General features: G+C 41.6%; 1 protein-coding gene across 1 annotated transcript in view; it reads left to right on the top strand.

Moving 5' to 3' along the window:
* Positions 1-12,971, top strand: part of PYGB (glycogen phosphorylase B) — a 45,912-nt gene that overhangs the window by 26,779 nt on the left and 6,162 nt on the right. Inside the window, exons 10-19 of the mRNA XM_072988217.2 lie at positions 1,524-1,670; positions 2,428-2,591; positions 5,288-5,402; positions 5,874-5,975; positions 6,109-6,256; positions 6,869-6,927; positions 8,774-8,915; positions 9,400-9,607; positions 10,727-10,861; positions 12,653-12,719. Of these exons, the coding sequence (XP_072844318.2) occupies positions 1,524-1,670; positions 2,428-2,591; positions 5,288-5,402; positions 5,874-5,975; positions 6,109-6,256; positions 6,869-6,927; positions 8,774-8,915; positions 9,400-9,607; positions 10,727-10,861; positions 12,653-12,719 (1,287 nt within the window). The remainder of the gene's footprint in view (positions 1-1,523; positions 1,671-2,427; positions 2,592-5,287; positions 5,403-5,873; positions 5,976-6,108; positions 6,257-6,868; positions 6,928-8,773; positions 8,916-9,399; positions 9,608-10,726; positions 10,862-12,652; positions 12,720-12,971) is intronic.

Raw genomic sequence — 12,971 nt, forward strand, 5'->3', positions numbered from 1 at the left:
CTAAGCTCTCCTTCACAGTTGTTAGAAAACCCATAACTTTAGAAAGTCAACCTCTGTGAAACAGCTTAGGTAACAATAATTCAGGTGTGGGGAAGAGATAAGAGGGAGAAAGCTGCTGACCCCTGCTTCTATGCAGTACCCTCTCTAACCCCTTCCTTCCCATAAGAATATGTGGTATCTATCCTAGCAGAGTACAGACAGCTAGTGGGAGTAATAAATCCAGAATCTTGAAATAAGAGGGAAAATAGCAAACTTCAAGAAATCCATTCAGGAATAGTGCATTGGTTTTATCTGCTTCGTAAACACAAGATTTCTCCAAATCTAGGGAGTATGGAATCGAAGATAAACAAAACACAGGAAACTCCATATTACAGCTAAACAAAACTTAGAACATAATGTATAATATACAAAAATATCAACAAAAATGTATCTACAGCTTCTATGAAACCGTCAAACAATATGTGTTAACAGTGTTCTATCTGATACGAAGCAAGTAAATAATATGATAAAGTTTTCCAATATAATGCAACCCAATGTTCCTACTCATAAAATATCAAAGTCTAAGGTCTGGAAGTGTTGAGGAAAAAGTCCATTCAAATATGTAGTCAAAGTCTTGGGTCCTTGGGGTAATGGATGAACTCCTAGCATAAATAATTGTCCACTGAGCTAATTTCGTGGTATTTTTACTTCTTCAGAAGATATGCCTTGGACCTCAAAAATGCTGGAAACAGGAACATTCATGAATCTAAAATAGTTTTCAAACACAATAATAATAGACCTCATTTTGGTGGTCATACTCTCCCCACTATTACCCTGTTTCCCCAAAAATAAGACCTAACCTGAAAATAAGCCCTAGTATGATTTTTCAGGATGCTTGTAATATAAGCCCTACCCCAAAAATAAGTCCCAGTGAAGTGAAAGCCCGTCCTCCATCGTTGTGCAGCAACCAGAAGTAGATGACATGACTGTATTTGAATAAATGTAGATTGTTGTACATGAAAAAAAAATCCCCTGAAAATAAGCCCTAATGCTTTTTTGGAGCAAAAATTAATATAAGACCCTGTCTTATTTTCGGGTAAACATGTAGGTAATGTAACAATATCATACTTACAATATAATTCAATTCCACATGCTAGTGTCCTCTCATCCGTATGTTGTTTCTCTGCTGTAAGTAATTCCCAGAAATCAAGTTAATTTATACTCCCTGGTACAGTAGCTACCATAATTTCTTAAAGGGACCTTCCTCTCTATTGCATTATGTAATCCCCTAAGTTTATAGAAATGCTGAAAGGTCTAAGTTGGTGTTTAGTCCTGCTGGGCTAAGTGAGTGCAATCTATGTATCCAAAAAGCCTATTTTTGAAATAAAATTCTGTGGATGTCAGTGTAGGAAAATGGATGTTTAATATGTTTGCAAATCATAAAGACAAGATGCGGTTGTGACTTGATCATGACAAGCATCACATTTCACCTATCACAACCCTTTCTTGCTTACGCTGCCTTGCTCGTGTTTCTTCCCTTCTAGGCTTGGGATATTACGAAACGAACATGCGCGTACACCAACCACACAGTGCTGCCCGAAGCCCTGGAACGATGGCCAGTCTATATGTTTGAAAAGCTTCTGCCGAGACACCTGGAGATAATTTATTCTATCAACCAAAAGCATCTGGATGTAATGAATATGACTGGGGAGAGGGGTGTTAAGGAACAAAAAAGGTGGTAGACTCAGTCCGTCTCTAAATGACAAGTTGCTGGGTGCCCCACTCAGCAGCTTTACAGAACTGAGTGAAAGCAGATTTGGCCCCTTTTGTCACCTGATCCATGCTTAGTGGACAGCTGAAATACTGCTCTTTGACCATCTTCAGTGGTGGTGCTGCAGCATAGCAGATAGCGGGCTATCCGTGGCTTTCTCAAGAAGGTTGGTCTGCTTTTTTAGAAAAGAGATAGGGAATCTCCAGTGGTTTATGGAGTTTGCACAAGCCTCCAAACACCTAGAAAGGCCACACCCACTTCCACATCCCCCATCCCTCCAATTTTTTTCTTGCAAAAACATTTTTTAATGAAAATCAAACCCTTGCACCCTCTAGTTCCCCGGGGGGGGGGGAATGCTTTTTTAAAGAATGGGAATGTGTGGGAGCCCAGGATGTGAAATGGTAATTCAACACTTGAGTAAATCCCATTGACTCAGTCTGTCTAGCTGGGGCTCCACCTGTAGGTTAGTGATGCCAGTTTCTTGGATGATGCCTGACGATAATCCAAGCCTATTTCAATGAGCAACAGGGGATGGTAGCATAGGATCATATTTCCAATTTACTGAAAAATTAATTCACACTTTTAGGTTCAATAAATATGTACAATCTTTTGGGGTAGGACATGACTTTAGAGGATTTTTTGTCACTGACATTTCTACTCTCATGTGACCTTGACAGCATGTGGCTACCATTTTCCCTGGAGATATTGACCGCCTCCGAAGAATGTCTGTGATCGAAGAAGGAGACCCTAAAAGGATTAATATGGCTCATCTGTGTGTCATCGGCTCTCATGCAGTCAATGGAGTAGCCAGGATTCACTCAGAGATTGTGAAGGCTTCAGTGTGAGTCTGGCTTGGTCATTTTTTGTGTTTTTTGGAAACAAGTGGTGAAGCCTGGGGCTGTACAAGCAAAAAACCGGAAGCCACGTCTGCGTAGCTGTTGCTAGGATCTAAAAATAATACCTGTTTCTTTGTTTCTTGTGTGTCACTGAACTTGGTTGCTAACTTCGTTTCCTGCCACCCCACTTGGGCTAGAAAACAGAATGGAAACGAGCAAATGCCAGAGGTTGGAAAAGTTGCTTTATTATTCAAAAATACCAGGAAGAGACAATCAAAATTATAAAAACATTAACAAAATTATAAAAACATTAACATTAATTATAAAAACATTATGTAACAAGTATAAGTCTAAATCAAAAGCCTAAATATCTGTTAAATATTGGCGCAGTATGCATGCTATTCCTAATATTGCTGGGTTTTTAAAGCTCTGACGGCTATTCTTCTTTCTCCTGCCTCTTCTAGTACTGCTCCCAGAATCTCCTAGTTAGCATGGCTGCCATGCTGCTTTGGAATCTTCTGGGAAAGCTAGTGGGGAAAAAAGTAACTTTTCCAAGCTCTAACAAATATACAGTGGTGCCTCGCTTAGCGACGTTAATCCGTGCAGGAAAAAAACGTTGCTAAGCGATTTCATCGCTAAACGGAATTTAAAAGCCCATAGAAATGCATTAAAACGCCATTAATGCATTCCTATGGACTTCAAAACTAGCCTTAAGTGAAAATCCTCCATAGGGGCGGCCATTTTCGGTGCCTCTAAAGCAAGGACACACAGCGGGCGGCCATTTTGTTTACCCGGTAGCCATTTTGAAATCGCCGATCAGCTGGCTGAAAATGGGGGCTTTGCAATGATCGCTTCCCCACGATCATCGCAAAGCAAATTTTCCCCATAGGGACCATCACTAAGCGATCACTTTTGCGATTGCTTAAACTCCGTCGCTAAGTGATTTCATCGCTCAGCAGAGCGATCGCTAAGAAGGCACCACTGTACATGGGTGTTGGCATTTTAAGACCATCAGAATATCTCATGGGAATTATGTGTGATCTCGTTAATCTTGAAGGACAGTGTGTAAGATTTCTGAAAGTTTATATATAACCTTGATAATTTGATCACAAATTTGTGGTTTGATCTTAAGTAAGACAAAAGGGCCAGTTTGTACAGTCAGCAGAATCAAGTGGTTTTTTTTTTCTGGGCTGAACGACTCCAGGCTCATCAGAGGGTTTCGTGTTTGAACGCTCCGTCACAAAAATAAAGCTGCCCTTTGTATAGGAAGCTAGCATGTCAGCGAGGAAGCCTTGCTGATTTTCTCCGTAGTGATCCTTCAGGGATGGGCAGGGAACTCAGTTTTTTGTTTTTGCTAAGGGGCAATATTCAGACATTCCATTCCCCCCCCCCCCCCCGGTACTGTGAACCGATTTAGTCCAGGAAAAAAAACCTCCATTTATAGAATCATCCGTTCTAAATGTTGGAAAGGACCTTGTAGGTAATTTGGCTCTTACTGATTGCAGGAATCTTAATGGCTATTTATTTATTGAGGCGCAAGGATCCTGTCTGAGGGAAGCTGCATGCAGAATGGTCTGTTCTGGCTATCATCCCACTTTTAATGCTGCTGATTGCTGTACCAATCCCTTGTACAAACATAACAGTACCTGCCAGGGCAAATGTGGAGTGCTCCAGGGCGTAGAGCCGTTATATGACACATTTGTAAACAGGGAACCAGTAAGGATATTTGCATCCTACTCTGTATCACAAGATCTTGAGGGCGGGATGCAAGAAGAACAATTTAAAACAATTGGAATATTTAAAATGTATACAACTTAAAATATACAAGACCGTTTAAATCAGAGATGATCACGGTTCGGTTCTTTGACGCGGTTCAGCAGATCAGCCAGTGTTGCCCGGGTGATCCAGTTTCTGCCCCCTGCCCCCTCCCGCAGGCACCCACTCCAAGGAGAAGGAGGAGGGTCAGGGAAGCCCATGGGGCTGCTTCTGACAGGGCACGCGTGCAAGGAAGCGAGCTGTGGAATCCAGATTGCCTACACAACACCCATAGGTGAACCACGCCAAAGCGTGGTAAGTGCCTGTGTCTAGTTCAAAAATCATTAAAACCATTCACATTACAAAGAACTCCACAACTTATTTAAGCCAAGATCCTTGTATCTGGAACGTTTTGGTAAACAGGCACGTTTTAACTTGCTGTCACAATGAAATTAAAGTTGGTACTCATTCAGCCTCCAAGGGCCAGCTACTGTTCCCAATCGTGAGGCACAAAAGGAGCACCACTCTCCTCAAGAAATCTGAATAATTGGGCAGGTCTATAAATAGAGATGTGATCCCTCAAGAAGCCAGCTCCCAAACTATCTTGCTACCGTTGCGTCCCTGACAGTTGTGTACGTACCTAGGCTCTTCCAGTATACTTCCTGTGATGAAAAGTCCATCTCCCCCTGCTTCATTATGAAACACCTCTTATTGTAAAGATGTTTTTTCCCCTCATATTATCCAAGATCCGTTTCCTTTCACTTTCCATCCATGTACTCTCACCTCTCCCCTTTGAGAGAGCAAAGAAGATCATTTTCCTTCCTCTTTTTTTTTGAAGCAACCTAATTGTCTCCCACCCATGACTGCTCATTGTATTAACCTGCTCTATACTGACTAATCATCATAATATATATTTCACAACTGTCTTGTGATTCATGTCTTTTAGGTTCAAAGATTTCTATGAATTAGACCCAGAAAAGTTTCAGAACAAGACGAACGGCATAACTCCCCGCCGATGGCTCTTGTTGTGCAACCCGGGACTCTCCGATGTCATCGTGGAGGTGAGCTGCTGGAGGCCTCAGCCTATAGGAATACCCTACACAGAAACATACACATGCCTTTTAGGAAACAGAGGGTTTTGGGTTGTGAGACCATTGGCAAAAGGGGAATGGACAAAACAGCCATGGGCAGACAAGGACCCCTTTAATAGTTCTTTAATAGTCTATACACAGAAGGGTGGAACTTAGGGTAGGGCCTCTGGCTTTTTGGTGTTTCTCATAGAGCATCATCAGCTGTCAATTCAACAGCTTCAGCAGAGTTTTATCAACAAAAGGAACTTTGCTTGGTAGCTCTCACCTGGTCTGTTCTCCGCCCAAGATAACATTTTCTGCTCATTTATTGGTTACTTTGTTTGGCCCAGGTCCTCCCAGAAACCTCCAGGCGCTGGGAGCTGTCATTCAAAATCGGAACATAAACACAGGGGCCTAGGAAATCCGTAGGACCATGACTGTTCTTTTCTTTCCATCCTGCAGAGAATTGGGGAAGATTTTCTAACCGATCTAAGCCAACTGAAGAAGCTGCTAGAATTTATCGACGACGAGGCTTTTATCAGAGATGTAGCCAAAGTTAAACAGGTAATACTGGTAGCGTATTAACTAAATACATGCCTTTAGGAAAAAAGGAAACCACTTAGGCCAGGCTGTGTACTTGGATTTCTCCATTGATGTTCCAGTCTGAAATATCAACCTCAAACTTCCCTTTTACCAGGAGAACAAGCAGAAGTTCTCAGCCTACCTGGAAGAACAGTACAAGGTGAAAATTAATTCTTCCTCTATATTTGATGTGCATGTCAAGAGAATTCATGAATATAAGAGGCAGCTCCTCAACTGTCTGCATGTCATCGCACTCTACAACCGTGAGTATTTTAAGTAAGAAAGCAGACAAAGCAGTAACTGTGTTTTTAATGCTTCTGAGTAGCAGTTTTCATTCATTCATTCATTCATTCATTCATTCATTCATTCATTCATTCATTCATTTGAAATAAAAGAGCCATGTGGTAATTACACAATACAAATGCAGGAGTAGGTGATATCTTTATAGTCCATTAAAGAAATCATATAATTTGCTAGTTTTCAATTATTGTTATTTGAAGAACTGGGGTACAATATCCAGCCAACAACTTCCTCAACTTTAAAGCCACAACAATGTAGCCTGCATTTTTCTTAACTTAAATCTAAGCTAACCACCTAGCAAAACCATCTGAACTTTTGGGGCTCTAAGTTTTTTGTAGTAGTGACAAGACACTGCTGCAACCCTGAAGAAGTGGACTTAATGATCCACGAAAGCTAGCAGATTGTCTGAGTCTGAGTTCTTTAATAGTCTATAAAGGTAATGCCTACTCCTGCATTTCATTCATTCATTCATTCAACTTATATACCACCCAATAGCATGATACCTGTTGTATATTTATTTTCATATATTGGGTTTCATCTTTTCTATCTCTAATTAATTTTATTGCTATTTTCAGGAATCAGGAAAGACCCCAAAAAATCCTGGGTGCCAAGAACAGTTATGATTGGAGGAAAGGTAAGATATTTGGTTGCTGTCCGGAAAAATTCTGCAACATTTATGAAACTTCCTATATAGCTTCTATTACAATATTTCCCCTTCTGTCCTTCCCCTGTTTCCAAGTTAACACTGGAGGCTTATGTCACTTTACACCTGAAAACTTGACTTTTTTAGTATATGAAAGTGAGAACTGTACCACTCTGTCTAACCTTTTTTTGTTTCTGCATCAGTGAGTGATATGGTCACATGCTCAGAGCAGGACTCAGCCAGCAACAGACTACGGATGATTTTCACGGTGGATAATTAGTGCTGCATCTCTGTCTCTTTTTGAATCAGGAGCAGATCTTGGCAATGCATTCGCTTTAAAATTGTTGGCTTTGTTTAAACAATATGATGAGCAAAGTAATGCCCCTAAACATCTGAAAAGAGCATTTTGAAAGTAACACTTTAAGCTTTGATTAATGTCTTATGTTTTGGAGATTAGATTGTCACTTTGCTTGTCCTTCATGTTTAATGCTGAAGCACTGGATTGAGTGTTAACATGTTACATTTATCCTATTAATTCCAAGCTCTGATAAGGAATCACTGAGATTATAGATGACACCAAATGCAGAAATGCAATATAGACCAACTGAAAGGAAGGAGGATGGAAAAACAGTAGATTGTTACCAGACTTCTCCTCTGTTTTGGAGGGGAAGGAGCAAACCAGATATTAGAAGCTACCGGGTTCCATATGGCGCTATAAGGCGACAATAGAGTGAAGTGGTGCCCTGCATAGCGACGTTAATCCGTTCCGGATTAATCGTCACTATCTGGAAACATTGCTATACGGATGGAAAAACCCCATTTAATGCGTTCCTATGGGGGGAAAACTTACCGCTATGCAGAAATCCTCCATTCAGCCGCCATTTTCGCCGCCTCGGTAAGCGAGGAAATTGCGCAAAAATGCTTGCGGCAACACTTACCGATCATCGCAATGCGATGTTTCCCCTATCTAAATATCGCAATGTGATTGCACTAGCGATCGTAAAAAACAGATCGCTATGCGGATTCATCGTTAAACAGTGTGCTCGTTATGCGAGGCACCACTGTACTGTGTTTAGCCCAGGTATGGGCACATTCTGGGAGTCTAAGGGCCAGCCTTCCTCTCTGAGGACCTACCAAGAACTGTTCTGCCCCGTCCTGAAAAAAAAAATCTCATCTGAAAAAGATCCAGCTAGAATTGATTGGACGTCCACCTATTGATTTGGTTAAAACACCTTTTTGAACTTTGGACAGACTTTGGACAAACCTGGAGTCTTTCATCTGGAGCCAAATTAATAATATTACTGCCCAGTGGTTAGAAGTAGGTGTTTCCTTTGCAACCTGGAGGGGTGTGTATGTGTGTGTGAGCGCTGCCCAGTTCCCCAGTCCAATAGAAACTTGGGGATTCACAAGAAGGCTATGTGGGAGGGTATATGCATGATTCTTGGGCATCTTTGCTTGAGGAACTAGAGTGTGATACCCAATCAACAATTGTAGCTTGAATATTATCCCTCCAATGCAGGCTGCACTTTTTAAACTTGCCTCTAAGAAACTAGCTTGGCCCCACCACCTGCCATGAACCTTTGGGACTCTAATTTCTTGGCACTATCGACAAGACACTGGTGCATGTCTGAGGAAGTGGACTTTGATCCATGAAAGCCAGCAGATTATATGAGTTTTCCGTGGTCTAATAAAGGTATCGCCTCTTGCATTGTACTGACAAAAGTTCTTTCCTTCCTTCAGGATGTGTATAATATTTTTGTGAAGCCCTTTTGTGTGGTTGTGCACCTTGCCTTTACTTATTCACAAGTATCTTGTCCTTTTACCTGTGTCCTTCCAGGCTGCTCCTGGCTACCACATGGCAAAGATGATCATCAAACTGATCACATCCATTGGGGACGTTGTCAATAATGACCCATACATCGGAGACAGGTTGAAGGTCGTCTTTTTGGAGAATTACCGGGTGTCCCTTGCTGAGAAAGGTAAGAAGAAGGAGATGGTTAACCTAAGATCAAGGCCTCCCATGCAAGAAATTATAAAATGAGAAAAGGAAGGGTCAGTTCTGCATGTCACAGGATTATACCAAGGCAGCAAAACTGTCGCTCAGCTGATGCAGTTGCACAATGCAACCCCCTGTGCATCTTTTATGTATTTACTGTGCAGTTCGCTTATATTTATACCTTCCTTTTCCTGCAATTTGGAGACATGCGTGCCTCTGTTCCCCATTTTATCTTCACAACACCCCTGTGAAGTAGATCAAAATGATACGGAGAGTGGCGGACCCAAGGACATCCACTGAGTCTCCTGGGTCACTGGCAGTTTGGGCTCCCAAATAAATGCCAGCCAGTCACTCTAGCCATTACTCCACTTTGCTCTACAACCCATGCATAGCTATAGAATGTGCCTTTAGAAGGAGAAGCAAAGCAAAGTGGTTTTTACCGGCTTGTCTTCTCCACTCCATCCCAGTGATTCCGGCTGCAGATCTCTCTGAACAGATCTCCACGGCTGGAACGGAAGCTTCAGGGACAGGAAACATGAAGTTCATGCTGAACGGGGCCCTCACCATCGGGACCATGGATGGGGCCAATGTGGAAATGGCCGAGGAAGCTGGAGAAGATAACCTCTTCATTTTTGGCATGCGGGTGGAGGATGTGGAGGCGATGGACAGGAAAGGGTTCGTATAAGCCTCTTTTGTAAGGCTGGCTCTGTAGAAACAGGCGCAATACGCTTGAGTGCTTCCTTTTGAGTGCTCTTTCTGAGAGGAGAACAGTTACTGCTTTTAGATACTTTTAAAATGCAAGGATCTGGAAGGAGCCCTTGCTGATCTACTAGAAATCAGCAACAATGGACCAGTTGGTCAGGATCTGTTTTCTGCTGTACTACAGACTACTCATATTCTGTGCCCTGCTATTGTGATTGCGTGTCATCTTTAGCCAGAGCTTGGAAAGTTCTGGATGCCCAGTGTGGTGTAGCAGAGAGAGTGATGGATAAGGTCTGAGGACCTTGAAAGTCCTCTTAGGACTGCAAGGAATCAACTCTGATTTGACATCACATCACATGGAAAGTTACTTTTTAAAGGTAATGGAGTCCTGCTACTCGTTGCAGTGTGTGGGAAATAATTTCTTGCCATCAGTTGGCATTGAAAAAAAATGCAACATTACTGGTTGCCCTGTTTGTTATTTTCCCATTATGTTGTTTCTTGGTGGGGTTGAATGGATAAGAGAGTGGTGTATAATTTAAAGGACCCTGTCAGAAAGCTGTTGTAAATGCTTTTTAAAATGCTTTTTAAAAAAGTAAGTAGAAAATGTGGTTCATTGTACCAATATAGTGACATTTTTGCTCATTGTGCCCTTTTGGAATATGAGTTTGCCACACACTCATTACCTCAAAAAGGAACTAGTTGCTTATAACTATATTACTTTTAACTCATAACTTCCAAGCTCTTTCTGGCCAAAATCCTGTTGCTGGCCTAACTCAAATGGCTTAACCTTGAATGGTGAATTGTGGAGTCATCGCAGACATTATTTGTTGTGGGCTGAGTTGCATAACTCAGTACAAGGCAGGCAATACCTACACTGACGTCATAACTTGCAGCACTGTGCCACCAGGAGCTACGCTATTTATGTTATGCCAGTGACAGGATTTTGGACTCTTTATCTGTCACTGTCCTCTCTGAACTACCTCTGAAGTGTCAGTCATCTGGGCTTCTCTGATTCAAGTTGATACTGTAATTGGTTTGAGTGTGCCACATAAAACACGTGCACAGGAAGCTGTTTGTTTGTTTCTCATTCAGATACAATGCTAAGGAATACTATGATAGGATCCCCGAACTCAAACAAGCTATTGATCAAATCGCTAGTGGCTTCTTCTCACCAAATGATCCTGGGTGCTTCCGAGATGTTGTCAACATGTTGATGAACCATGACAGGTGAGCATCACCGCTGGGAGCCCTGATTTAAAGCCAAAAGGAAAGTGTGATGTTTATATACAGCCCCATAGTGCTTAAAGCACTCTCTGGACAGTTTACAAGTTATTTATGCAGGCGACACAATACCCCCACAGCGAGCTAGATACTTGGTTTACTGATCTTGGAAGGGCAGAAGGCTGAGTCAACCTTGAGCAGGCTACCTGTGCCCAAGAGTGAACTCAGGTTGTGAGTAGAGTCTTCATTGCAGTACTGAACTTTAACCGTTGTCCCACAAGGCTCCCTAAGCCATAGGTCATCTGACAAGGCTTCCAAGACAGCTAACCACCGTGCTAAAAGTACATATAAAGTTCATGTTTAAGTTGTTAAGAACAGTAAGGCACTTTGGAGAAGGGGATTAAAGTCAGGTTCCCAATCTGGGAAGAAGAGAGCTAACAGCAAAACATTGATTTATGGGAAATCTTGCGTTGGTGACATGCTTTACAGGTATTGTGAACCACCAGAAAAGCAAATAAGTTTCTGGATCAAATCAGTCCTTGGGAACTGAGAAATCAACTTTCTCACTCAAAGTTAACATGACAAAACTGAGGCTGTTATATTTTGGACATGCCAAGAGAAAATAAAACTCACTGGAAAAGACCGTAGAAGGCAGTAGGAAAAGAGGAAGCCCTAACAAGAGGTGGACTGACTTAATAAAATCACAGAATAATGGAGTTGGAAAGGACCTATAAAGCCACCAAGTCTAAGCCCTTAACGGTTTGGGACCGCTATACTTGTCAGAACATCGCTCCCAGAAATCAGTTATCTGTCCCACCCACTCTTCTCAATCCATAAAAGCTGCTACATTTAGAGAGGCCAAAAAGGTGAATATAAGGAATCGTGCTTTTTCAGTTGTAGCCCCTAGTCTCTGGAATAAAATGCCAACAGAAATATGCCAGACCCCCTTCTCTGTTTGCATTCAGAAAGATGGCAAAGACAAAATTATTTAAAGCTGACTTTAATAACTATTTTTTAAAAATGTTATTAATAAATTTTAGATTTTTTCAATGTTATTCATATCTGTGTTTTAATTATTGGCTTTTGCACTGCTGTAATTTTTTTTAATTGTATTTTTGTTATTGTGGTGTATTGAGGGTTTTGTAAGTGTTAACCTTCTGTGAACTGTCCAGGGTGGTCCTTGCATTAATAGGGTGGTAGATCTAATGAATAAACAAAGAAATAAATAAACTCCCTGCTCAATGAGGAGTCCAAACCAAAGTTTATCTGACAGATTACCTTGTCAGATTCAGTAAAGGAAGCCCTGGCCTTTGGTTTGCAGCTACTGAGCAAGGCTTTTCATGGTAGGACTTTCCCAAAATCATTGATTTTGTAAGGTTGCCATAAGTCGGAAGTGGCCCTTAAGAGTGAAGATGTCTAAAATCAGCATGATAAGTCAGCTAAATACTCCCCTAAATCCTGTTCCCGGTGAGGTTGGTCATAACAGCTTCTTTGGGGCAAGAGGGCTCCACGGAGAAGGCACCACCACAGAAAAATCCTGGTTATTTCACCACTTGAAGAGTAGTAATATTGAAAACAGTTTCATTCAGAGAACGTAATCTTAAGAAAAGGGGGAAACATATAAAATAGATTGGAAGATATCAAAGCATGCATTTAAAACAAAGCAAACAAACATGTAATCTGCAGAATGCTATTTATTTAAGATCCTTGGGTTTCTAACTTTACAAAGACATGTTTCATCTTCCAATGAAGAAAATGCCCCCGAGTTGTCTGCCCTCATACTCTTACTTGTTTCAGGTTTAAGGTCTTTGCTGATTATGAAGATTACATCAAATGCCAGGGGAAAGTGGACAAGCTGTACATGGTAAGGGGAACCTTCCTCGCGGTTTGGGCTCCTGGCTAGCGGGCGGGAAAAAGGGAATTCTTTGTGAACCAGATGGAAGCCATACTGGCCCCTCTGGTATCCTAGCAAGAGCCCAAGTGATGGGACAAAACACATTGTTTTGGTATTTGAAACCGCAGCCGCTGGTAAAGGGATTGAATACCTTTGTATTGGATCTCCTAAGCTTTAGAGAGACAAGGAAGTTCCCTAAAGAACAACTACTGTTATTGCTGG

The sequence above is a fragment of the Pogona vitticeps genome, chromosome 1 (assembly GCF_051106095.1).
Source record: "Pogona vitticeps strain Pit_001003342236 chromosome 1, PviZW2.1, whole genome shotgun sequence".
Classification (NCBI taxonomy): domain Eukaryota; kingdom Metazoa; phylum Chordata; class Lepidosauria; order Squamata; family Agamidae; genus Pogona; species Pogona vitticeps.